The following is a 27,378-nucleotide window of genomic DNA, read 5'->3' as shown; positions in this document are numbered from 1 at the left end:
GATATCATTTTAGATGAAGATTTTATTCCTGCAAGCAATGTAATTAAGGGTTTAATATACGATCAAAGTCATACAAACAAAATCCTTCACTTTTCTTACGGTATCTGACAGACAGACACTATTTTTTTTTAAAGAAAAATATTATCTTTATTCGTCCTGAATAAATAGAACCTTGGCACATTGCTTTCCTAAATAAACATTACATTTATTTTCATATCTTGAATATTAAAAAAATAAGGATTAGTTGGGCCAGATCGTAAAGAAAAAGTAGCCAAAACTTTCAGCTATTTAACATTTTTAGTCGCTCAATCATTTACAAAGACTTTGATTTGCATTTCATAGCTTACACTACTCTTATTATTGTTTAAAATGTGATCAAACTAAGTGTATATGTCAAACGGATAGTGTACTAACACAGACTAGCTTCAAGCTATTTATTTTTATACTTGATGACCTAAAGTTTAGGTTATCAAGTACCACCTTACAGTATTTTCTTAACCACTATTTATTAAAGTCCCCGTGAACAAGAAGTTGCAATCGTTTTTACTTCGTATTCTGACACATTTCCGAGTGAAAAGGAATTTCAAAGGAGGAAAGTTTGTGTGGCTTGTGTTTTTCACTGCATATTGATTGGATGTTTAAAAACAGCCATTTCATTTTGAAATGAAGGGGGAGCGTTAACGGATGCTCTGCACAAGCCATCTAATTAATGTCATTTGAGATGGTTCATTTTCAGATTTTAACTGAAGAATATGAGGGTACATAACTTTTAGAAAGAAAATGACCCACATTAATAAGCGATTTACTAAAAACTGCAATAATTCATGAAAAAATAAGAAAGAATTGTAATTATTATTTTCACTGGGACTTTAATCGTCAGATTCAGGACTTGAAAGTGTACTCGCTGTGTTTGTCAGAGTCTGATAGCTCCTTAATACCGGCCTCCTTAAAGTATCAAGTGGCAGGGAGTCCCATCAGTTAAGAGCGAGTCAGTGCGGCTGCTGTTCTGCCTCGCTGGAGTGCATAAATCCTTTATCATCACGGTTCAGACCCGCAGTGGCACGCGGGCCTGCCGTAAAGGGATGCTGAACACATTGAGAGCGGATCGGTCTTTGGGGATTATGCTAGTTTGCCACTGACAGGTTTAGCGGAGTGGCAAAGAGTTGCGTGACTGTGAGCCGCATACGTTATCTCTTTCCGTAGAAAATAGATGGGAAAAGAAAACTGAGGGGAATAAAATAGAGAGAAAAGCGAAAAAGAAATTCAATTACTTGGAGCTTGGTCAAAGTTGGCCTCGGGCCCCCGATGAAGGGCTCTTGTTTGATTGCGGGGCTTTTCTGCTCTGCTTCGATGGGTAGCGGGTGCTCAGGGTGGGAGGGGAAAGGGTCAGCCGTGCCTAGACTGAGGAGGGCCATCCCACAATCCTTTGCGGGCCTGGAAACAATGGGGAGCTCCTGCACACGCTGGTACCATTTCAGCAACAAGGGGAGATGGGAGAGGGTGGTGGGGGAGTGCTTTTGAAGGGAGATCTGAAACATAAAAAAGTTTTATAAACTAAAGGAATAATGTACCAAAAATAAGTTGTTCATGGATGCGATATGTTCATGAAGACATTCATCATAAAGTATCTTTACTTCTACTCTGTGTGTGTTTGGTGTTCCTTGCGGCCACTACATTTTCTAAAGTAACGTGAACGTGCATTTAAAAAATGCTGTGACAGTGAAACGGTCTAACTTGAGTAACCCATCACGGTGCCGTGTCCACTGAAGCGGGAGCTTCCCGACGCTCATATCATTGCTTCTCAGAGAGAAACGAGGAGAAGGACTTAGGCGTGGACAGAGAGTGGGAGACATGCTAGACGGAGTGTGAAACGAGAGGCACCGATGCGCCGCACAGCGCCTACAGTGGGAGAACGGCAGGAGAAAAGGGTGCACAACCAACTGTGACAATATAAGAAAGACACAAAATAGACATAAATTCAAGAGATTTGACCCAAAAGTCATATCATAGGATAGGGAACTAAATGTGCTGTGGGCTTTAAGGCGGAAATATAAAATAAAAAGGCAATTCTGGTAACTATTATGGGCATTCCAATTTAAATACAACAAATTTGAAAGTTGATAGTTCATGAGAAATAGCAAAACCAAATGGCCCAATTTGTCTGTTTATCTGATAAAACAATTCTGTTATAAAGGCACACAGGGTATACTTCTCCCATGAACACCAATGGCACAAGGAGCATGAAAAATGTGTCTGCGTCACATTACTGCAGAGCCTGGTTTTCACTAGAGGAACTCATCAAACACGCAAAGGAGCAACTAAATGTCTTCAAGCGATAGTTCACCCAAAAATAATAAATCATCTGTCCTCAATTACTCCTCCATGTCATTTAAAGCTTGTATTTTGACTCTTTCAGTGAAACGCAAAAGAAGATAATTTAAGAAATATCTCAGTGTCTCATTTTAGGGGGAACTACTTCTTTAACATAGATAAATAAAGACAAAACAGGCATTAACATAAGCTAAAACAAATGAAAATAAAGTTATTTCTTGGATATTTCACATACACATATATATATATGTTTCTAGTTATTCCAAGTTGTAGAATATCTTATTGAGTAGAAATTGTCAGATGGTTCTCAAATGTTCTGGGAAATAATATTATACAATGTTTCCTTTCCTTATGTTTTTTGACAGTGGTTTTAGTTGTGAAAGAGTCAACAGTGTTTGACAGGTTTCCTTAGATCCACTAAGAAGCCACCTGCAGTATTTAAAGGCCCTGTTCTTTCTCTGTTTTCAAAGCTTTGATTGTGTTTTTTTGGGTGTTTAACAATTAAGTCTAGCGTCCACCGCTGTCTCTCTTCTCACAAAACGACTGGATTTCTTCCGGTTTCTTCAAAGTCCCGCCTTCCGAAACGCTCTGATTGGTAAAGCTGACCAGGTCTGTCGTGATTGGTTCCCCGCTTAGAATGTGTGTGTGAAGATGTCCCACCCATACCATATTAGCGAGTTCCGCTCCTCGTTATCAGTAATAAGAGAGCTGGATGATAAAACAAGCGGATTGACCAGGAGACTGCAAGCAGGACTTCAGAGGACGTTTCATAGAAGTGTTTTAGACAGAGGTATGCGCGCACACACACAATATCAGTGTATTACACAGAACAGCTTTCACAGCCGATGTTAAAGTCATGGAAGCTGTTATTTGACAGTTGGTTATCTTAGAATGTGTAAAGCTGAATTCTTATAACAGCTGTAGGACTGTGATGAAAGTGAATAGCTTAGCGCGTAGCTCATGTTTACAATCTCTGATAACCAAACACTACTCCAGCGGCTCTTCTCTAAGGAAGACCTCTGCAATTTTTTTGCTTATTTCTTTGCGCGGAGGTTATTAAAAGCACTCGGAATGGTGACATCATGTACCCAGGAAATAGAGGGAAGTAGTCCGATCCAGCCGTTTTCTGTAGTCCTTGAAAAGCGAACAGTACACACTAACAAAAGGTTGAAAAATGGGATCACGGGGAACGTGCTCTTTAAGATACAGTGGAACATCCTTTCCCTACAAGCTTTAAATGACTCCACTACTAAAAAACAATTGCTAGAACAATCCTTTTCCCATGTCTAATAATATGTCTTGCAATCTGTAAGCATTGCTTTTCTTACCAGATACTGATGGATGCACGGCAGCAGCACAACATCAGTGAGGGTGAAGTACAAGCCCTCTGTGAACACATGTTCCAGCTCAGGCAGATCTGTGGTCTTGACTTTCCTAATGTCAGAGCGCTCTCTGGTGGAGACAGAAGGGACGGCATCAACAGAAAGCTTAGCCAGAGCAGCATCGAGTTCAACCCTGTGGCTCTTTTCTTGGACTCCTAGCTCAGTACTGGGTCCATTTGTTTGGGCATCACTCTGAGAGGAATTCGTCTTCTGTTGTTGAAGCTTCTGTCTGCGTATCTTGTCATTGTTGTGGACTTTGACGGGTTCCCCTAAGCTCTTCTCTAAGTTGAGGATCGCAACTGGCAGAAGAAACGTGTGGTTTGTAGGGTTCTGTAAGTGCTTCTCCACTGCGGAGGGAATCTCCAGCTCACACAGTCTGGTCCACTGACTCACCTGAGGAACAGAAAACATGTAAAGAAAGATTTGACATATGAATGTTGTTTATTTATGAACAATTTGTGTCAAACTATGCATGTTTACATCAACAGAGTCTCCCAACCGGGCTTTTGGAAACCTATAAGCATTCTTGATTGTGGAATAAATATCAAGGCCGACAAATTAAAATGTATGTAAAAACATTGTATTGTTTTGTTTAGCATTTGCGCATTTGTTTTTAAGTAATTAACACACTTCAGCACAAGCCTTCAGACAGGTGTTCTTAAAGCCCAAGAGTGAAGCGACATCCCTGCGGCCTGGCGTCAGCTGGCACGTCTTCTGAATGATGCGTCGCAGTACGACAGCCAGACCGGCTCTGCAGAAGCCAGCGTCAGGCTCTAATGCGGCCGGAAGACGGCACAGCCTAACCAGATCTGGCAGCTCCTCTCTCACCACCTCCGCAACATCGAGACCCTCGGGCACCAAACCTGACAGAGACTGCAGAACATCAGGCTGATCTGTGACCAGGTGCACGTGAAAGGATGAACACTCGGTGTAGGAGAGAAGGAACAGCGTGATGGAGGTGTGGAGGGGGAGAGACACTGCTCCATTTACAGTGGACACCTCCAGATAAAGTCGCTCTGTGTCACACTGTCGCTTCATTTTGATACTTCAGTGCTGGTGAGATCTCATGGGTGACTGGAAATCTGCAAGAGAAAAAACACAGGATCTTATCAAAAACTAACGTTGCTATCTGAATTTATATGATGTTTAATAGCAGTAAAATGTCTCTTTATTTGTTTTATTACAAAAGTAAACAATGACATACAGCCTGTGTATAATTTAGAACTATATGAATTAAGAAATCTTCTGACATCATGCAAGTCTTAAAAAAATATGTTTACTGCTGCTGTAGAAAGCCTCATATGCAAAATGAATGCAAATGCAACATGATGTATTTACCTGATGTATTTATTCATGTTTAAGCATTTGGTTACTGTTGTTATTGATTTTTTCTAAGTAACAGTTTCAAATGAAGAACAATGTTAGATACTTACAGTGTTTAAACAGAGAAAAAATCCCGCAGGAAGCACATGTGCAGCTGTTGTGTCACACTAAAAACATTCCGGATGTAAACAAATTCGCCGTTGAGTTCCGCCACTTGAGGCGCCATGGCGTCAAATTCCAATTATTTTATTTGACAAAGTTTCAACGTTCAGTAAATATTTGTATGATTTTACGTTGAAACTGTACATTATTCAGATGGTACTGAATAAGATAGAGATGGACCCAAATTCTTGATTCGTGTTTTATGTTTTAATTTATGCTATCCTGTAGCTCAGTGGTAAGAGCATTGCTTTAACAATGCAAGGTTGTGGGTTCAATCCCAGGGGATTGCAAATACCTATGTAAAATGTATAGGATAAAGCAATGTAAGTCGCTTGGATAAAAGCGTCTGCCAAATGCCTAAATGTAAATGTAAATTTATGTCACGGTTGCACCTGCAACCTAAGCATTTTTCATGTAGCATGCTGCTAGAGTCAAGCAACACATTGTCCAAGCTAGGGAAAATATGGAATTTTCATATGCAAATAGAGACTGTCTAGAGGTCAAGATGCTTATCAACGCTCTCTCTCTCTCTCTCTCTACTTTGTCACCTCTGTTTCATATAAATGAAACAATCCATTCAAATGTATAACACATCGCAGAAGATGTAATAACAAAAAGTGAAGATCTGTATGCATTTTACATAATATATTTGTTTGTTCAACAAACGAAGTTTGCAATCCTATGTTATTTTATTTCTGAATGAAAATTCAAACCTTTTATAAATAACACAGCTTTAGAATTGCACGATCCCCTCTAAAAAGACATTGTTTTGCTGTTTTGCAGTGTTTATTCACGTGTAAAATTAAAAGAGTAGTTCACTTTCTATAGTAGGAAAAAATAATAATATTAAAAGTCAATGGGTGCTTATTTTAAAGCGAACTGGATGCTACTGGCGAAGATCAATGGTTGGTTTAAAATCCACAAAAAGGTTATATGCAAATGTTCATGTATATATGCAAATTTTGCTTGACATGTATGTATGTAAATGTTTTTAAGCAAAGTGACTAACAAGAGGATACCACACAACAAACCATTAAAATACAGTAAAGCATGCAAGTTCAAGTGCACGAGAGAATCTAAAAGGGATAATTCAATCATCTCGTGAAAAAAAGCTCTTCTCTCTCATCTACTTAAGTGTGAGGCGGGGTCTCCCTTCAGCCTCCACTCTCCGTCCTTTTGATTCTGAATTTACTCTGCATCCAGCTGGGAGGGGGTACGAGCAACAGGCCCGAGCCCTATCATTACCAATTTTGTTGCCACTGGGCACCACTGCTCCCTGGGAGAAAAATACAGCTTTGGTTTGGAAGGCAGGAGTCAGGTCTGGAAATAGCACAGTGGCAGGGCAGGGGACACGCCGAGCCAGCAAAGCCATCCATTACTGCATGTGGTACAGATTTTCCTCTGCTGGTTCTCCACCACAAGCATCACTATCAGAGCGCAGGGTGGAGACTGCCTCTCTGAGCTTGAAGGGATGAAGGGAAGTTTGAGAACCACCGTCAGATGAAGACTGTAGTTACGTTGGGACGGACACAGCTGAGTTTTGCAGGCGGTGCTACGGGACACAAAGGCAAGTGAATTTTATTTGTTCACTTGAATTGCAAATATATAAATTAATGGTAATAAACTTTTCATTTTTTTCGTATTCTGAAACAGAAGATATTGTTGATAATGATTGTTTTTCATGCATCATGTTGCAAAGAATCCCATGTACGACAGGAGCAGATTTGCAATAGGAACTCATTTCCAATGCAATTACATTTCAGCCTAAATTGGTTTGGAGGAAATCGATGCCTTCGTGTTGAGTGATTTCTGCGATTAATCATTCTCTCTGTGTTTTTCACAATGTTCTGTTTATTGGCTTGTAAATATTGCATGTCTTCGTAATGAGGGGGGTTGAAATGCAAAGAAGCCAAGTCTGAAATGATCTTGTTTCTCGGTTAAACCAGAATGTTCCTGCTGCTCAATTGCTTTATGCTATATATTATTATTATTAGACGAAAGATATATAAAAACAACTTTTGGAACACGAAAACTGAAAACATGAAAAGGAATGCATTAACTGCTCTACTTTAATATAATAACGGTTGACCAATTTGTTATTTACAATAAACATTATGGTAGATTTTAAACAAATAGTTCCCAAACAATCTTTTAGAAATTGTATCAATGGATAAACAACTATTTTTTAGGTAGAATTTGATAAAATATGCTTTAATGTACACCTTATTTGCTGAGCGCTATATATTGGCATCAGTCATTAAACCCATACCGGTTAACCACAAGTCCTGTAATTTAACATACACTCCAACCCATGTTTAGGTCAAATATAGTCAAACCATGGGCTGAAACAACTCAACATTTTTAGAGTGTACAAAGAAAAACATTCTTCCATCATTTATCCACCCTCATGTCTTTCAAACCCTGTATATGACTTTTTCTTCTGTTTATCACAAAATAAGATATTTTGAGAAATGTTTTAGTGGCTTTGTGTCCATGCAATGGAAGTCAATAGGGTTCAGTGTTATTTGGTTATCAACATTCTTCAAAATATCTTATTTTTGTGTTCTGCTGATGAAGGAAAATCATACAGGTTTACAATGTAATGGGGTGAGTAAATGATGACAGAATGTTCATTCTTGGGTGAACTTTCTCTTTAAGTAAAATAGGATTGCTTTTAGTGTAAGTCATATATCTTAGGGACCAAAAGTTGATTATTATCCACATGTTGAATGTTCGTTTTTGCCCATAATATTCTATACCATCTTTCCTGGTTTCTTTTTTCCACAGCTGCATTATTTGAGGGCTTTCATTATCATCCCTGAGTAGAGTAACCCACTGGCCCGTACAGGAGAGTGTCCTGTAAAGCCATCATTAGTGGGTATTTGTGGGCACTCATGGCGTCTTCAGACCACCAAGGACGCAAGGACCCCACAGAAATCTCCAGAACAGATGGAGCTCCATCCACTGCTACGTCTTGCCCCGTCCACAGCCACGCCACCGAAGGGCCGAAGAGGAACGGTTTAAGGAACGGGCTTGTAAGACATCGAGACTATGTCAAAATCTCTGTGCCGGAAGGAAAAGGCAATAGGTTGCCCTCAGAATGGTGGAAGACCATCATCGCTTTGGTTTATGCCGTTTTAAACTTGGTTCTGACCACGGTTATGATCACAGTGGTTCACGAGAGAGTGCCTCCTAAGGAGAGCAGCCCACCTTTGCCAGATAAGTTCTTTGACTACGTCGATCGCGTTCAGTGGGCGTTTACAGTGACTGAGGTGAATGGGATGGTGCTGGTGTCCATATGGGCCATTCAGTGGCTCTTTCACAGATACAGGTAGGTGCCATTAGGGACATGTCTAGTGTTGATCCAGAATAGTATTAATGACACTGTATATTGTTATCACAATTCTGTGAGAGGAGACACCTGACCTTTAGAACAGTGTTTCTCAATTTGTGTACAGGGTTTCGCTTTGTTGCCCCCCAAATGAAGAATAAATCTTAATATTTAGATATACAATGCTAGAACACAAATTATTTTGGTTGGTGATTTTATTTCTCTGATGTTTGACTGCCTAAATATTTTGATAGATTTCTAAAATTCATTAAATGTCACAAAATCTGTGCCCCCCCTCCATCCATCTTGGGGCCCCCAGTTTGACAACCACTGATTTAGAAAGTTTTGAGGGTTGCAATTCATCTTATGTGAGGTCTGCAAAATATGCAACACTGTCTCTGAAATTTAACACATGTCCCAATACTAAGAATCATTATTTTTTTTTTTTACATTAATTTATTTATAATATATATGTTTTTCACACATTTAAATGTATTTAATAGCCTAACGGTGCGTAATTAAAATATGCCACAATGAGTAACAGGTGTAAAAATGTAGGTAAACACATAACTGTTATATAGGAATTCACACAGAATTTAGAAACATAAGACATCAATATATTTTTTTTATTATTTTTATCTAATAATGAATATCCTATGAAGAAATATAAACTTATAATGATCCCATTATAATCTTTATAAAATGTATAACGGATTTTCATTGGTCAATGTATTAGGAAATATATATATATATATCAAATTGTCATGACGTTCATAATTAGTTAAATACTTTGAGAGATGCTCATTCAACACAATTGTTAATTATTGCTAACATACCTGTATAAACAACCGCTCATTCTTCTGAATATTTCTGTTTGCTGTCATTTTGAAGTGCCAGTAAAGTCTCGAGATTTCGTAACCTTATATTAATTTAACTGAATCTGAGTTTGTTGGCTCCAGTCTGCACATTTCTGTGCAAATTTATGCCCTACCCCTAATAATCGAATAACTTGTGGTCAGTGTGGTGCATTAGAAGCTATTCACAACATAACCCACAATGATGACATGAATTTATTTATTTAACAGGGCTATTGTGGGAAGACGATATTTATTCCTTCTTGGCACACTGTACATGTATCGATGTATAACCATGTATGTTACCACTCTACCCGTGCCCGGCATGCACATGGTGTGTGCACCAAAGGTAAATATAGGTCAATATGAGATAAGATCTTAGATAAAAATAATATTGTATACTGTAATATTCTGAACAATGTGAGGATTTATGAGATAGCTTTTTAATGTTGTTTTAATCACAGCAAGAAAACGCTCAACATCCAGTCACCTTGTTTTTACTCATTTTTGCACTCATTCCCATCATTTGTCTCCTGCTCTTTCATTCAGCTTTATGGCGATTCTGACGCGAAGCTGCAGCGTGTTCTGCAGTTACTCTCTGGTGGGGGCTTATCGATCAATGGCTCTCATCTGCTGTGTGGAGATTTCCTCTACAGCGGCCACACTGTCATTCTCACGCTCACGTACCTCTTCATAAAGGAGTGTATGTCTCACATTTTACCTAACAAACGAACATCATTTGCTATTAAACACTGCCATTTTGCAGCTTTCGGTTCATGCATAGCTTTTAGTTATTTGTTGTTTTTATTTAATGTTTGAGGTAGATGCCATAGTATGATCTATAAGTTTACTTGTCATTTATTCGTTTTTTTACAGATTCTCCTCGTTCATTCTGGTGGTATCACCTTGTGTGTTGGTTAATGGCTGCTGTGGGTGTCGTTTGTATCCTGGTGGCTCATGAACACTACACTGTGGATGTGGTGGTGGCCTATTTTATCACCACCCGACTCTTCTATTGGTATCACACTATGGCCAATTTGCAGGTAGATGTTATTATTAAATCTAATGTACATTTTTTAGTTAAGTGCCTTGAGAAACTCATGCAAGTTAAGGTTAGAAATGATACACTTGGCAAATAACTAAACATTAAAACCTCTAAACAATTTCTGTTTTAAAGTGTTTGACTAACAACACTAAGGTCATGGGCTTGATTCCCAGGGATCACACTGACAAAAAGCTGTAATGTATAGTGTGCTTGTATGAATAAAAGCTAAAAGTATAACATAAATGAACCCTAAAATAATTTTTAAATGCAAGGGCCCTATTTCAACGATCTAGGGCGTGTCCAAATCCACTTTTGATAGTTTAAAGACTCTGTCAACCGGAAGTTGCGATCATTTTACTTCCGTATTTTGACGCATTTACGTGTGAAATATTTTTTTCCGTCTTTCTTTGCAATTTGATTGGATGTATAAAAACAGCCGTTGCATTTTGAAATGGAACTGGCTGCAGATTAACAGTTAAGGGGGTGGAGTTAACGGATGCACCGGCCAAGCCGTCTAACATACGTCATCTAATATGGAAATTCATTACAGGACGGAAGTGCATTTTCAGATTTTAACATAAGATTATGTAGCCACACGATTTTTTAAATAAGAATGACCCAAGTTGATAAACTATTTACAAGAAACTATTTACAAGAAAAATTGGCATTGTAATATTTTATTTCACTGGGACTTTAAGGACGGGAAAAACGGTCAGCACGGCAAGTGCATGGTCTAAAAGCCCTGCACACACACAAATAAACACACAAATATCTTACATAATACAAACATCTGACACCTCAGGGACCCACACACCCAGGCTTTCAGAACCTGTAAATTAGACCCGGAATATCATTAAAATCAAAACAAAATGGCAATGAGCCTTTTACAGAAAGTGTACACTCAGACTATGAAAATCCATTAGGACAGGCATTTGAGAAATGACTCCCTGTTGGTCACAAAGTGCAGCATATTTGATGTTAAAGCCAATCTAGATTTTAGAAAATGCTTTCAAACTATCAAAACACACATACAGACAAATCAAAGTTGTTTTGCAAGCGAAGTGGCAAATGATTTCACTCGAACAGGAGGAACCTTTACTACATATCTCTGCATTTGTCCTTCATGAGGTTACGTCAGGAGTATGACCCTAATAACATATTGATTATCATTACATATATCGAACATGCATTGCTTATCAAAACTTTTCTAAACATTAAAAATAATCAAACCCAGCCTTTCACTAGCTCAAGTGAATGTGCCATTTAAATGACAAGAATTGCCAAGGTTGTGGGTATAATAAAATGTATAGTTTGAAAGCAGTGCACATCTTAAATATACTGTATGTAAAAGACAAAAAAATAAGTTATGAAAACATATGATTTGCAATAGTTCTTAAGAAAATTGAAAATAAGAAACCTGGTGAAAAAGGTTCATTTAAATCTTTATATTTTCCTAAAGACTGTGCTTGAATGGATATCTTAATTCTCTGCTGTTTTCAACAGACGTTAAAGTGTTCACCGAACAACTACCTCACTCACACCTGGTGGAACCCTGTGTTTAATTTCTTTGAGAGGAACATCCTGACTCAAGTGCCCTGCTCTTTCTGCTGGCCGATGACATGGCCCCCCACTTGTCTGAAGAACCCCGTGTAAGAAATATTCCATGGTGCAGAGTGGACGCGAAGAGTGACTTTATTTGTCATCGTGAATTCATCTAAATATTTACATCATACAAAAGACCAACAGACCAAAGGCTGCTGGTGAGGTCTTATCTTCCTCATGTCCATCTGGAGCAAGAGAGAAACTTTTGTTATATGTAGCCAAACCAATATTATTTGACGAGTGTTATGTTTATTTATGTTTAGTCAATGTGCGCAGAAACACAAATTCTATAATTCAAATGGCTTACTAGAAGTGATATGGATATACAATTTTAGATTTCCAGAAATGCTCTCACTCTCTTTTTGTCTCTCTCTTTTACACACACACACACACACATGTTGCAATTGGTGTCATTTACAAATGTTTATTACAATACCATTTTATTTAAATGCATGTTTCTTTCTATTGTCTTTTTTATTTCTTTTTAAAGATATCTTGTACCTGTTAGATACATTTTACATTAAAGGCTTTTGAAGTTTTTAATAATAAAATAAAAAATAATGATCAAGAATGCATCATCCATCAAATCAAGTCAAGTCAAGTGTGCTTTATTGTCAATTCTTCCACATGTACAGTACATACATACAGAGAATCGAAATTGCGTTACTCTCAGACCCTTGGTGCATACAAATAACATTAAACACTGTCAGTAGACGTTGAAATAAAGATAAATACGATTTAACCATATGTACATATAAATTATATGGATATACAAATGAGGACATTGTAGAACAATAAAAAAATAAAAATAAAGAGAGATAAAGTGACAATTGGCACATGGCAGATAAAGGGCAAACCAGTTGAATAAAAATAATACTGTGCTGATGAGAGTAGTGCAAGAAAAAAGTATTTTTATCAGACTGTCAGAAGAGAAATGCCTTCTGTATGTATAATACTACTGTCGGGTTATATTTAAACCATAAAGTATATTTAAAAAATAAAAAAAATGTATAATTTTGACAACGCCCAATAAAACGGCATAAGTACACACTGTAAACTTGCGGTTAAACTTTTACAGAACAGAGCCCTTACAGTGAGAAACTGTTCTTATTGGATAATTTTGGCACACCCCACTGCATTAAAAAAGAGAGTCGCGTCAGCTCTATGGAGCTGCGGCTAAACAGAGGGCAAACTTTAATAAACAATTTAAAGACGTTAGTTATTTAATGAATATAAAAATGAACTAAATAAATCATTTACAGAGAAAACAACTTCCTGGAGCTATCTGAAAGCTCCACGAATCACGTGACACACGAAAATGTGTAACTTCCGTTGGCGCAACTCTCTTTCTGGCCTACCCGTACTTACGTCATCGGTTGACCCACCAATCATCTATCAGTGTGCAATCTCTCGTCCAATGAAGAACAAAAACAGTCAACCACATGCTGCAGCAGACACAACAAAACGGGAAGAAAATGTGTCTGATCAGCAGACAGTAGTTTAGTATTGATCGAAATGAAATGTTTAGTAGTTTAGTTCATCTGTTTAGTGAACTAGGGGACAGAATGCCTCGTCTATGGCAGGATTTCAACCTGACAAATGTGTTTTCTTTTGCAAACCTTGTGGGCCTGAGTGTGTTCGTAGTTGTGTTCTGTGTGTTGCAGAGGTACCAAAGGCAAAAACAATACTCGAACATTCCTCCGGGTCCAAAACCGTGGCCCATCGTGGGCAACTTCGGGGGCTTCCTTGTGCCCTCGTTCATTTTGAGGCGATTTGTGAAGAATCGCGAGGAGTTGCCAAAAACGGCGTCTAATCCGCTATCGCCGCAAACTGGACTAACGGAGTTGTCTAAAATATATGGCGACATATTCAGTATTTTTGTTGGACCTCAGCTAATGGTCGTGCTGACGGGATATGACGTTGTCCGGGACGCGCTGTCAAACCACGCGGAGGTCTTCTCCGATAGACCAGAGATCTCTCTCATAACTATTATAACTAAGAGGAAAGGTAAGGTTACAAGTCCATATAAAAGTTTTTGAGGATAAAAATACATTTAAACGAATATTATTGTAACCTGCAGATTCACGGGGCGTATTGCTTTAGTAAAATTGTTATTTCATACAACGTTACCCTGCAATGTTTAATATAATAAACACAAATTAGCAAATCATTGTCATGAATAAACAATGTAATTATATATTTATAATATATATTATTATTATTATTATATTATATTATTATATAATTATAATTAAAAATATATCCTTCCGTCAAACAATGTAGTTCTTAAGAAACGACAAATTGGTTGCCAAGCAACGAAAACGCAATGGCGCACTAAAACCAAGGTAATGCGGTCACTCTTTTAATCAGTCATAAAAGATCTTGAAATATTGTCGAAATTAAGTTTACCTATAGTATCCATAGTTTACCATTAATTTACCATGGTCTTTCTAACCACAGTTTAGCCATTTGTTGTTAAACTGTAATGCACATCTGACGATAAACATGACTTCACGACTATACTTAATTAGTTAATTTACTCAAGGTGAAATATACATTTTGTTACACAACTATTCTTGATAAAGTTTCCAAAGAAATGACACAACAATTACATTGGCAATCTACAGGGATTGTGTTTGCACCCTATGGATCCATGTGGCGGACAAATCGTAAATTCTGTCACAGCACTCTCCGCAACTTTGGGTTCGGCAAACTGAGTCTGGAGCCGTGCATACATGACGGTGTGAGCATGATCAAAACAGAACTACGAAGCCTAAGTGAGTCAGCAGGGACTTCTGGTGTCGATCTGACTCCTCTGGTCAGCAGTGCCGTGTCCAACGTCATCTCATCCATGAGTCTGGGTCAGCGTTTCCATCACCAGGACGAAGAATTCCGGACCATGCGGGAACTCATGGCTCACGGGCTGGAAATAAGCGTCAGCACTTCCATTTTGCTGGTCAACATCTTTCCCTGGCTCTACTACCTGCCCTACGGCATTTACAGGGAGCTGCGGCGCGTGGTGGTCGACATCACAGCCTTCCTGAAGAAGATCATAGCGAGGCACAGCGCCACGCTGGATCCGGACAACCCTCGAGATTTAATAGATATGTATTTGGTTGAGATGCTGGCCCAAAAGGGCGACGTTTTGGACGAATGCAAATTCTCTGAGGACGATCTCTTCTACATCATCGGGGACCTTTTCATTGCGGGGACTGATACTACCACGAATAGTGTGCTGTGGAGTATACTCTATATGTGCTTGTATCCTGACGTACAAGGTATATGGGTGTTCAGTCATGTGCAGACTGCCTCTGTGACTTTTTATTTTTGGGTAAACTATCCTTTTAAAACTTATATTATAAATCTTTGTCCCATCAGAGAAAGTTCAGAAGGAGATTGATGCAGTAGTGGGTCGTGACAGAGTCCTGTCTCAGACTGATAAGGGAAGTTTGCCGTACACAGAAGCCACCATAATGGAGGTACAGAGATTGGCTGTAGTTGTTCCTCTGGCGATACCTCACATGGCCTCAGAAACCACAGGTAAAGGAAAAAACAAGGCTTTTTACAGAATATATACTACACATTTACTACTTATTGTGCTAATCTGGTGCTAATGCACATGACAAGAAGTGGAATCAAACACAGTCTTGTTAGTTTTACTGTCGGTCCCATAAATTATTAACAAATAAAACTGAATTAGGTCAATTTCACCTCTACCATAATCCACAGCTAGTGAAATAAAATATTGATCGGGTCATAGGGCATTTGTCTGTTTACGTCTGCATTTGCATCCATTGACACAACAGTATTTCTGTCTAAATACATTCCGAAGACGCATGAATAAAACCTAGAACGGATCAATCATTTTAGCTACGTTTGTGTCTTCCAAGAGTTCAGAGGCTACACTATTCCTAAAGGCACAGTTATCATCCCAAACCTGTGGTCAGTACACAGAGATCCCAGCGTGTGGGAAAATCCTGATGATTTTAATCCAGCGCGATTTCTGGATGAAGAAGGAAATCTTCTCAGGAAGGAATGCTTTATTCCATTTGGTATAGGTATGTTTTAGGACGTTTTTTATCACTTTTTATGCTTCCTGTTTAAATAAGATATTATGTTGTTTGCATCTGATACAATGCCGCACACAGAACTGTGTTCACACAGAGCTTGTCCTCCTTTCACAGGTCGTAGGGTGTGCATGGGAGAGCAGTTGGCTAAAATGGAAATATTTCTGATGTTCACCAGCTTGATGCAGGCCTTCACATTCAGACTTCCAGAGGGGAAACCTCCTCCGCCCATGCACGGGCGATTTGGTCTCACCCTGGCTCCATGCCCGTATACAGTGTGCGTGACAGCACGCTGACCAGGCTTTAAGAGCCCTGACATCCAATTTCTGGAGACACTTGTCTTATGGACCAATAAATGATGAAGAGATTTATAGTATTTAATTGTATAATGAAGCAAAAAGTTTATCGTTTTTTATGAGAAAGTTTGTATCATAAAATTGGTCATATTTCAGATTGAAAACGAACAATTAAAAACAATAAGGTCATACAGCAGTATTACAGCAGCACATTTCAGTTTTACTATTTAATGTAGTTTTAAAATGTACTTTTTCTCTTCCACATTTTCTTATTTTGTAATTTGGGTTTCTGCAGCAATTTTAAAATATAATTACATATTATGGCATTTGTGTATAGTAAAAAAATGTTAATTTGATTACTTATATCATCATTGTTATTATTAATTTTATCATTAAGGACCTTATAATGTCAAGACCGTTTTATGTATTTTTTTGAAAATGAAACAAATATAAATAAATGACAATATTGCGAATGAATTATATCAACATAAATACATTAAAAAAGTAAACATTATCAAAAAACACTTTCTACGAGGAATAAACAAACTAACATGTCGTAGAAATGTTTATAATGGTCAGCGCAGCACATCTATCGGGATAGGAAGGAAACCACGTGTTCTGTTCAACCTTGCTCCAGTTGTCGTGCACGCGCAGTGTCAGTACTCGAGACGGTCATGGCCTTCATCACACACCGGTTCTTCAGATCTCTGTCATCGTCTGCTGCTCGACATGCAGCGATTAAACATGTCACCGTTATCGGAGGCGGGCTGATGGGTGCAGGCATTGCACAGGTAAAATCTGCGTGCATTCACCGGCAGTGAGCTCGAGTTCGTTGCTTAGCCTTGCTACAAGCTAAGTGCTACACCACAACTTTCTATGTAAGCTTGAATGAACTTAAAGTAAAGTTATATTATTAATAATTGCATGTTGCACTGGGGCGATTTCGTGTCATAGGATCTATAGACAAATCTAGTAGCGTTGTGTTTGCAACTTACATTGTAGATTAACACGTCAGTCTGTGCTTAATGGCGTCACTGGACGCATGACGTATTGACGTTCATCGGTATCTCTACTTGTCAGGTTGCTGCAGCCACGGGACATTCGGTTGTCCTGGTGGACATGTCTGAAGACATCTTAAAGAAGACTTTCAAGGGCATCGAGACTAGTTTAAAGAGAGTGGCGAAAAAGAAGTTTGCAGAGAAACCAGAGGTGAGTTTCACACATTATCATCAGTATTTTTGCTCTGTTTTCTCCGCAGCGACTGTAATTTGTGAGTGCAAATAATTTTAACAGCACACATTTTTTTTCTAAGCTAATAAACATTAATGACAAATGATGGCATTTTGTTGGTTCAAATATGGAAAGGTGACCGTCAATCAAATCTTTTTAGGATGGGGAAGCATTCGTTCAGAAAGTTGTAAAGAACATCTCCATAGCCACTGACGCTGCTGCGTCTGTAGCTCAAGGCACTGATCTCGTGGTGGAGGCTATCGTAGAAAACGTCAAAGTGAAACAGAATCTGTTTGGATCTTTGGACAAGGTCGCTCCAGAGTAAGCAAGCCATGCTCATTTGCATCTTTACACACAATGTGTATAATGTAAAGGAATTTACATGCCTACATGTCAGTGTCTCAAAAGTGAGATGTTTCTGCTGTCTTCAGGCATACCATATTTGCAAGCAACACGTCCTCCCTGCCCATCTCAGAGATCGCCAGTTCCACTTCCAGATTAGATCGGTTCGGTGGTCTTCATTTTTTCAACCCTGTCCCAATGATGAAACTGGTGGAGGTTTGGATTGTGCTTTTGTTTAAATCACTGCAACACATTTCTTGAAATTCTAAAAGACTTAAAAATAACATTATACGCTAGTTTTGTAATGCATAATTTAGCTGGAAACTGTACTAGTGGTTTTGTTTTCTCTCTGGCTCATCAATATTATTGAATTAAATGTGATCAGCTTTATTGAGAATTTGATAAATTATTATTTTAGGTGATTAAGACCCCAACAACAAGTCAACAGACATTTGTCACTCTTCTTGAGTTCAGCAAAGCTTTGGGGAAACACCCTGTATCGTGTAAAGTAAGTTCTGCCACCAACCATATGTTACAATATATTTTATTCTATTGCAATAAAAATGATGTTATTGTGCCTTATGGCTTTCTTTTCGTCTTGTACAAACTGTAAAATTTCATGAATCCTAGACTTGATCTTATTAATTTCTCAATTTCCTGGTTGTCTATTTTTACGCATACAGATTCTCCATCTGTTTCTGTATTTTGTTATTTAGAACACCCAAAATTAGGTTGGTTTTGGAGATTATAGGAGTTGTATTGGATGGAATTGTGTTCAAAATACAACTTTTCCTCATTTCTTAGGACACTCCAGGATTTATAGTGAATCGTCTGCTGGTTCCATACATGATGGAGGCTGTTCGATTATATGAGAGAGGTATGTTTAAGGCAAGCCAAGTATGATGTGAACATATGAACTTGGACTGTCTTTCTTCATGTAGTCTGTTTCTTTCTAGGCGACGGCTCCAAAGAAGACATTGATGTGGCTATGAAGCTTGGGGCCGGTTATCCTATGGGTCCTTTTGAGCTTCTGGATTATGTGGGATTGGACACTTCAAAGTTTATTATCGACGGTGAGCTTTTTCTATAACTCGAGTATCGTATGTGAAATCTGTTGTCATACCTTTCGGTTGATTTTTTTTTAAACCTATTAATTTGCTGATGTATAGGTTGGCATGCAATGGACCCCGAAAACCCACTGTTTGGACCAAGCCCAATGCTCAACAAACTGGTGTCAGAGGGGAAGCTGGGCAAGAAAACAGGGGAAGGGTTCTATAAATACAAATAAAAGAAGCAACGGCCTGGTCTGGACTGCAATAAACTATAAGAACGTGCTACTTGATTATAAATTAACTTTAACTGATGTAATCTTATGTCCTGTTTTTTTCAAGGACGACTAAAAATACAGTACAAATTCTGAATCAGTTGGAACCTGTTAAATAGGTCTTTAAAATGAGAATGTTCTGAACATCTGTTGACACTACACCCAGTGCCTTGCTGTGATAAATGACTGTCACATTAAAATAAATAGTTTGTGATTGCTGTGATCATTGTTATGGAAACGTCAGAAAATAGCAAAAGGGTTATATATAACATTTAGACACGAGAGGTCGTTGTTCTCCAATTTATTGTTGGATGAAAATAAACCATGCTGCATGTGTAAATTTGGAAAATGTTGTGCAAGTCTCATCTGAAATAAATGTACTTGTTTTACATAAAAATGTGTACAATTATTTAATTTTAATAATTTTGGGAAATGAGAGAAAAGGGTTCTTATTCCAACACACTGCATTGTAAGAAACGGTACTCATCAACCCAATGTAGTAAATTATTTATGAATGTCATTATAAGATAAGTATTTTCAAAGCTTTTTATCTGATAAAGAAAAAATATAAAGATATAGACCCACTTCACACTCAAAATACTCCTGCTATATTTAATGAGATTGCACGTTCATATGCATATAATTGAATGTTTTGATCACTTGATGGCATTATTATTCTGAAATGTCAGGCTGGGAATATTAAAACGTGTATTAACAATCATATAGAGGCCCTATATTTAAAACACTCTTTAACTCCTGTGCCTTCTAAGGATTTTTACAATGTGACTATGATTAGAAATAGGTTTCTGGTGCATAGAGACTTTAAACTACCAAACAGTGTATGCATTTAGATAAAAGGAATTGTTTACCCAAAAGTGAAAATTCTGTCATCATTTACTCGTTCCAAATCTGTATAATCTGCTGAACACAAAGAAAGATATTTAAAAGAATATTTGTAACCAGACAGTTTTGGGGCACTCTTGAATACCATAGTAGGAAAGAACTTTTGTGTTCAACAGAACAAACTAATAATTCACACAAGTTCTTTCCTACTATGGTAGTCAAGAGTGCCCCAAAACTGTCTGGTTACAAACATTCTTTAAAATATCTTTTGTGTTCAACAGAACAAACTAATAATTCACACAAGAAGATATTTTAAAGAATGTACAGTATAAATGCAAACAGTTCAGGGCAAATTTAACTACCATTGTAATTTTCTATTATGGTGGTCAATGCTGCCCCAGATCTGTTTGGTTATATACATTCTTCCAAATATCTTTATGTTCAGCAGAACAAAGTTATTTATACACATTTGTGTATAACACATTTCCATCCAATACAAACAGTTATAGATTTTTGCGGATGTCTATCAGAATTAAACTTTTGGCCACATAAAGTGTTTACGTTGGAGCACACCAAGGTAAAACTGAATACATAAGGAATAAAGGCAGAACTAAAAAAAAGCACGTATGCGTGTAAAATTATCACCTGTGGGCGTCGATCTGTACTTTCTGCGCGAGGTGGCGCTGTTGCACTTCAAAAGCAATTCTGTTAAGTTTTCAATTTCCCCGACATCTATGCATGCAGAGCAAAACATCCTGTGGTCCGGTCTTTACGACAGTTCATCTAACGTAACCTACAATAACTATAAAAATAATTTGATAAATAAAATAAACAATAATACTACCAGACCAAACTGATCATGAAATATGAGAGTATTGATTTGTCTTTAATGTGAAAGGAAAATACTATCTCTCACATTTTTATAATCATGTTCCTGGGGCTGAATGAATATTCAAATGCATGTCGAAAATGAATGAAACTGTCTATATATGTTATTGCCCATTCATTTTAAGATCCTTTGAAGTTTGCACAGATGCATGTGATTGTTTTATAACACGCCTATCCTGATTTCTTCTGAACAAAGGATACGGAGAACACTGATATTCCCCCCAAAATGTCAGTGTATTGCTATTAAAAGAAAACACGTTGGCATCATTTTCAGTCAAAGATGCCTATTTATTTTCATAAAAAAGACATGTTGAAACAGTTCAGATGTGACTACTTGGAAGCAAAGTGCTAAACCAAGCTGACAATTCAAAATATGACAATGAATGTTAAAAAAAAACACCTGAAAATAGTAAAAGAACATTAAAAAAAAATGTGGAAATGTCTGCATGGAATAAACATGGTGAAAGACCACTCAATTACCTACCAGAGAGGACAGAGGTACATTGCAATAAAAAGGAGGACTACCAAGTGCTGGGGTAAATATATATAGATATATATCTGCTTCATTTGTCAATTTAGATCAATAAAATATAGGCCTCTGGGTACCTACTCTTTCACTTTAGTCCTAATGTTGCCTGCAAAAATACAGAGAAAAGTGACATCCAGACATCTTGTTAAAAAGTACACATTGAGCATTATTTTACATCTGCGCAAGACTCGGAGGTCAATAATCGTTACAAATAGTTATCAAAAAGAGGACTTCCAAATGTTATTTCTGCAAGAAGCTCCAACAAGAAAAATGGCTTTCCTGTCTCCAAGCTTATTTTCATATACCATTATATATATATATAAAATAATGATTAAAAAATTCACTTAAAATATACACCAAGAAATGAAGAGAATTAAAAAAGCATTCAAAATAAACAAACCCAAGATGTAACAGATAAATCAACAACATTGATCCTTTTTGCACCGGCGCGTCATAATGCAAAATGCAACCTAGAGAGATCGTTTCCGGGCAACACGTGATCCCTAAATATTGCGACAGAACGGCGTGAGGTGTCCCAGGCGGCGCCTGTGATGCTACATTTTATGAGGCATGAATGAACGTGAGGGGGTGACGGTGAACACACGAGGGACAGGTGCCAAATAACTTAAAGAATAACTTAAAGAACAGGTGTAGGAAAGAGTGAGTGTGTGTCTACATATGGTCATATGTGCGCTCTACAAACGGTCAAAAACAGAATCAGTGCAATGCCTTAGGCTTTGGGAGTGAATTAAGAATAGAAATGAAAAGGAACGTTGGAACGAGTTATTCACGGGTCTGCGTGAGGGCCTGTGTTGATGATTGTCTGTTCTCGGTTCAATGTCTCTACAGCGTCGCCTGCGGCCGAGGAGCAGATTGCGAGGACCGGGACCCTCTGGAAATTCCACAGGGATCAAGGGGTGATGGAGAGGGTGAGAGGTTGAGGAATCTAGCAGGCTTCCATCTCTAAAAGGGGGCCTGTAGCTCCAGTCTTTGCTTTGCAAGAAGAAAAAGAATTTCGTTTTCCTCCTGTAGAACACAAAGAGAGAGAAAAATTAGAATTAAAGACAAAATCATTTTGAAAGAAACATGTATTCCAACATTTTCATATTAAAAGTCAAAACGGCACATTTCTGACAAGCAATGCATTTTTATGCTCCATTGTGAAAAACTCAAACCAACATTTTATAATTTTTTCTTTCATCATTTATTCACCGTCACGATGATGAAATTTGGCTGACGATTAATTGTCTATTAAATAATTGCGATTATTCTGATTAATTTTCTGTTTAGAGGCTTTGAAAATTATAAAGATTTATTACAATTAGTTTATTCCATTAATAAAATATAGATACATTAAGAAATTTGAAAATTTCATAAATAACTTGTAACACAGAGTGACCTAAACAGAAAAGATGGTCTCAACATAAAAAATGGACATATGAGGATGATGTCGTCTGGCTGTGTAGATGCAGCAAATCTGGAATCACTTTAACGAAACTCATAAACACAAAAAGTACAAATGTCATTTGAACGTAACAATGAATACAGATCAAGGACGGTGGATGAAAAATGCTGCAGATCACCCTTGTTTTCTAAGGATTTACAATCATTATGGTTATCTGAAATAATTGCAATTATGTCAAATAATTGACATGAGATGATTATTTAATAATTGTGACAGCCCTAATTTCAAAGCTATATTATTTTCTTCCGCACAACACAAAAGATGATATTTTGAAGAACGTTGGTAACCAAACAACATTGGACTCTATTGAGTTCCCTTGTATGGACACAAAACCACTAAGATATTTCTCAAAATATCTTCCTTTGTGTTCCAAAAGAAGAAATGTGCATTTTGCTGATTTCAACTAGCATAATAAAACCCACCATACTATAAATACTCCCAAGCTCACCATTCAAGCTCAAAAAGAACATTCCCCACTTTATTCCCAACATTAATCAGAACCCTTTTGTGAGAAACCCAATGTTCTATCTCACAAAATGGTTGTCCAATCTGAATCCCTTTTGAGAGGTGAAATATTAAATGTAACAGGCTCTATTTTGGTCGACAAGCTGTATGGGGCTATTTCAGAAGTGCATCAAATGGAATTCCTGATCAAAGTGAGAAGCAGGGATACAGGAGCAAACCTCTGATGGAGAGAGAAAGAGAGAGAGAGGGATGGATTAAATATAAAACTAGTAACTGTCTCCTCCCTGAAGCTCAGGTCGAATTCAACCTTTTCTGCGAGCTGTCAGTTTAGCTCCTCGGCTCCACACATACGAGCACACATCCCTGCACTCGTGTACTGCTTTACCACATGTGGATGAAAGGTAACTACTTTTCCAAAGAGATCTGACCCTGCTGCCGAACGCGTGAAAAGAAAAAGAGTCGCCGAATAAAGCGAGAGGGGAAAGGCGGCCGGGTTGGTGGCGGCCAAAGGGCCCGACGCTTTTATTTACCTCCCCTGCCCACTCTTTTCATCTATGATCTCAAAGCTTCCCTGTGCCCTATGCCCCCTTCCTGGAGAGCGTTTCCCTTCCCGGCCGCAGATGAAAAAGACTGGCAAGCTTTCCTGCCTCTCACCGCCAGCCTCATGTTGAAAGGGGGGTGGTGTGTTGGGGTGGTGGGAGAGGTTAGTACGGCGGGGGGCGGTGGTGCCATCGGGCCACCCTTTATAGTCCGCTCGGACACAAATCCATTCAAGAGCTACTTCCCATTTGCGGCGTGGAATGCCGATCCCTGACTTGCAGGAAATGAAACGCTCCTCTGTATTCGAGGGCCAGCCACTCTGCGTCCTTCTCGTCAGCTCTCTCTCTCTCGGCAGTGAGGCTGCCTTTGAAGTGTGGGAGGTTAAGATAACAGACATGCCCCAGTGTCTCTCAATTGGCCCGTTCACCTCCTGGGGCAAATCAAAAGGCCTGCAGCTGGGAGGAACACACCCCCTTCTCTCGTCTAACCTTCCCTTATCCCCCGAAACTAGTGGAAGGCCACTGTAACAGCCTGGAATGCACAAAAATATCATTTTGTGCCCCATAAGTCCAGTCAAATATTGAAAAGTTGGAGGTTTTTATTTTATTTTACACTAATCGAAATACAAAAAAAGTTTAATGGACTGTTCACACTTTGACGATATCTCCAATAATAACTACTAATGTTACTATGTAAGAATCCATAAACAATAATGATAATGGTGGAAAAATACACCCCTTAAAACTCGCTCGCAACAAGAGCGATAGACTATAAAGTTTGAAATCGTTCTAAATTTTACAGTGGAACAATATAGTTTTTAATCAATCACAGAGCAAATTTTCAGCCGATCAACGCTAAAACATTGACAACCAATCAAAATACAAATGCGGATTAAAATGTGAAACATTACGATCAGTTGGTTTGTACGTTAGTAAAGTTACAGGAAGAGTTGTCTTTATAGTTATCATTCATGGTGTGATTGGGGCCTTAACTGTTCAGTTTAGTGAATGTTGGGGCAAATCTTAAGCCAAAGCATTTTCTGAAGGAAAAATGTATAATGTTCCCCCCCAAAAATCTATGAAGTAGGTCATATACAGGGACCTGAAAACTGCAATTCCAATGTAAAAATATAATGAATTTACTGACACGTAACTGTACATTAAATGATTGGAAACAAGAGGGGAAATTTTAAAACATCCATGACGATGATGAAACGCTAGCGGTGAAAATGAGTTTGGAGCCCAAACTTAAGTCTAGTCAGCAAAAAGGTCCTTTTCAAACCGACTTTGGCCCAATGACCTTATGTTGTAGCACTTGGCATCACGTTCAGTGAGTCTATAAAAATTCAACGGGCATTGGTAGACCAATGATCTACCAGGAGGAAGTGGGATTTAAAAAAAAAACGGGTCTGAGTAATAAAAACAGCACCTGGAAGAAAAGTCCTGTTTTAAATAAAGCGTTTCATTCGGTCAGCAGTTTCTGTAACGTTAAAGCGAGAGAAAAAAAATCTCCCACACAATTACGTCTTTATAACTGCACGGAAACCAACCGTGGCTAAAAAGGGGGGAGGAGGTCTTTTTCTCACAATCTCCTTCCGTTTTCAAAAAGGTTGAGGGAAAAATATGATTTCGCCAACAAATCACACTTTTATAAAACAGAGAAACATCACAGGGAAGAAGGTTTGAGTGGAGGCAATGAGAAGGGTCTGCCCACATCTGTGAAGTGGTGACTGGAGATTGCTGGCTCAGCCCGAGCGCAGGAACGACGTGCTCTTGCAAATCCTGAACTGCAAGCCAGGGCGGCACTATCAAAGAAAAGCACAATGACTGCTCCCCTCCACCGCCCGGCTGCTTCAAAGGGCTAGTCTCGCTCGCAGTCAGCAGCGGGAGGGGTGGAGGAAAAGGGGAGGAGAAGCGGTGGTTCCGCCTGCTTTCACAATGGGAGCCAGATTTACTGCCTAGGAAAAAAACTCCAGCAAAGCGCAGACGATAGTTGGGGAGTGAAAGAGATCGGAGAGGAAACGTAGTAGACGCCACACAGTTTTATTGATTCCTGCGTCGCTTAGAGTGGCGGGTTTCGACCTATGTCTGGCCACACGTGACTCACGCCAGCAGAACGTTTACATTAGTCAATCGCTTTTCTCTCCCTACAATGATATTAACCCCTACATCATAAGTGACTGATCTTAAACCTTCACTTTCTAGGCAGTTTTCCCCCTGAGGCACCTTTCATCTCCAAAAAGGGAAGCAATAAGCCCACAATGACTGCTTTGGATGAAGATGTCCATAGGGTTGATACAGGGTGGACATCAAGATTACAAAGAAAGGCGCTTCTCATCGCCACACAAGGATCTTTTGGTTCTTCCACTTTTTGTTTTTATCAAAGGCTGACTTCTGGCCTCACACATCACAGAAATGAAGTTCGGTAAAGACGACCCAACTCGGGCACAGCTGTCCAACAGCACCTCCACATCATAGAGCAGGTCATGAACTTCAGAGAGGCCAGTACCTCCATCGCTTTCCTACAATGGCCCGCTGTTGTCCACCTCTGGAACACTGAAAGCTCTTAAACCTTCCGCTGACCACTTCTATTCATACGGCACCAACATCAATCCTGGAAGAAGAATGAAGTCCATTTGAACAGTCCGCAGAACACAACGGCGGTGTCCAGGTGGCCACAAAGAAGCATGTTCAAATGTGCCAAACTGGGGTCACTCACAACCTTGGCTTTTCTGAGTGACTAACATCTTAAGAGGCAGCCGTGTTAAAAGACTCGCATTGTTACGCCGCTTTCTCAGTCCTCAAGGAAAAAAAACGCACAGTGGCAAAGAAACCTGGAGGCCATGTATGCCCCAGGTCAGATAACAATCTCAAAGCTTGTAAATCACAAGGGTTAGTCAGACAAACACTCAAAAATCTGAAAAAACAGTTTGGGGACAAGAAACGGATATGGAGATGTACATGAGAAAGAGGGTGTCTTTAATAGTGGGGGTTGTTCAGAAATACATAGCTGATCTCTGGATAAAACATCATATAGACTATATCAAAGATATTAATATTGACAAGATTGGTCACTGGCGTTACAATGAATGGCGAGGAATGGAACGCTCAATATGGCCGCTCTAGCGAAGGAAGTCCTGCCTTCACGTGAAACGAGCCAATCGCCAATCAGTAAAGACTGGCGATTCTCTTGGGCGGGGCTCTCGTGAGGTGCTTGCCAGCCTGTGCGCAGTAGATGAGGCGACCCCGATAAGGTGATTTTTGGCGCAATTTAAGCTTAGCAAGCCAAAGTTATGATAGAGTTCAAGTCATGTTTAACTATTGATCTGAAATGTGCAGTTTAATTTTGCCTTCCCCCAT

At 38.7% G+C, this 27,378-nt stretch overlaps 5 protein-coding genes across 9 annotated transcripts in view; 3 read left to right on the top strand and 2 right to left on the bottom strand.

The window, feature by feature from the left end:
* Positions 1-5,211, bottom strand: part of gstcd (glutathione S-transferase, C-terminal domain containing) — a 37,889-nt gene extending 32,678 nt beyond the window's left edge. For 2 of the 3 annotated variants that reach the window (XM_056740390.1, XM_056740407.1), the window contains exons 1-4: positions 5,147-5,211; positions 4,344-4,795; positions 3,660-4,106; positions 1,272-1,529 (exon numbers count right to left, since the gene is read on the bottom strand). In XM_056740390.1, coding sequence (XP_056596368.1) covers positions 1,272-1,529; positions 3,660-4,106; positions 4,344-4,751 — 1,113 coding nt within the window. In that variant the 5' untranslated portion in view covers positions 4,752-4,795; positions 5,147-5,211. The other variant, XM_056740400.1, reaches the window with a different exon arrangement.
* A 2,881-nt stretch (positions 5,212-8,092) lies between these two features.
* On the top strand, positions 8,093-12,397 carry sgms2a (sphingomyelin synthase 2a). The gene is made up of 5 exons (XM_056735721.1): positions 8,093-8,529; positions 9,615-9,732; positions 9,933-10,086; positions 10,260-10,426; positions 11,932-12,397. Exons 1-5 carry the CDS (start codon positions 8,093-8,095, stop codon positions 12,079-12,081), a joined length of 1,026 nt encoding a protein of 341 aa, XP_056591699.1. The 3' UTR covers positions 12,082-12,397.
* A 1,069-nt stretch (positions 12,398-13,466) lies between these two features.
* On the top strand, positions 13,467-16,749 carry LOC130412596 (cytochrome P450 2U1). The gene is made up of 5 exons (XM_056737572.1): positions 13,467-14,037; positions 14,658-15,308; positions 15,409-15,570; positions 15,921-16,088; positions 16,215-16,749. The coding sequence occupies exons 1-5, from the start codon at positions 13,551-13,553 to the stop codon at positions 16,391-16,393; spliced, it is 1,647 nt and encodes a 548-aa protein (XP_056593550.1). The 5' UTR covers positions 13,467-13,550; the 3' UTR covers positions 16,394-16,749.
* Positions 16,750-17,018: 269 nt separating this feature from the next.
* On the top strand, positions 17,019-19,678 carry hadh (hydroxyacyl-CoA dehydrogenase). Its single transcript, XM_056737573.1, has 8 exons — positions 17,019-17,184; positions 17,474-17,602; positions 17,784-17,944; positions 18,055-18,181; positions 18,384-18,473; positions 18,770-18,842; positions 18,922-19,038; positions 19,135-19,678. Exons 1-8 carry the CDS (start codon positions 17,068-17,070, stop codon positions 19,251-19,253), a joined length of 933 nt encoding a protein of 310 aa, XP_056593551.1. The 5' UTR covers positions 17,019-17,067; the 3' UTR covers positions 19,254-19,678.
* Positions 19,679-21,293: 1,615 nt separating this feature from the next.
* The window catches only part of lef1 (lymphoid enhancer-binding factor 1), a 36,876-nt gene continuing 30,791 nt past the window's right edge, over positions 21,294-27,378 (bottom strand). For all 3 annotated transcript variants that reach the window (XM_056737562.1, XM_056737560.1, XM_056737561.1), the window contains one exon: positions 21,294-22,575. Coding sequence is in view for 2 of the 3 variants with exons in the window: in XM_056737560.1 (XP_056593538.1) it covers positions 22,496-22,575 (80 nt within the window). In the remaining variant the exon portion in view is untranslated. The remainder of the gene's footprint in view (positions 22,576-27,378) is intronic.

Source organism: Triplophysa dalaica, chromosome 2 (genome assembly GCF_015846415.1).
Source record: "Triplophysa dalaica isolate WHDGS20190420 chromosome 2, ASM1584641v1, whole genome shotgun sequence".
Lineage (NCBI taxonomy): Eukaryota > Metazoa > Chordata > Actinopteri > Cypriniformes > Nemacheilidae > Triplophysa > Triplophysa dalaica.
The sequence above is the reverse complement of the archived record's forward strand: the minus strand, read 5'-3'. Positions and strand labels throughout refer to the sequence as shown.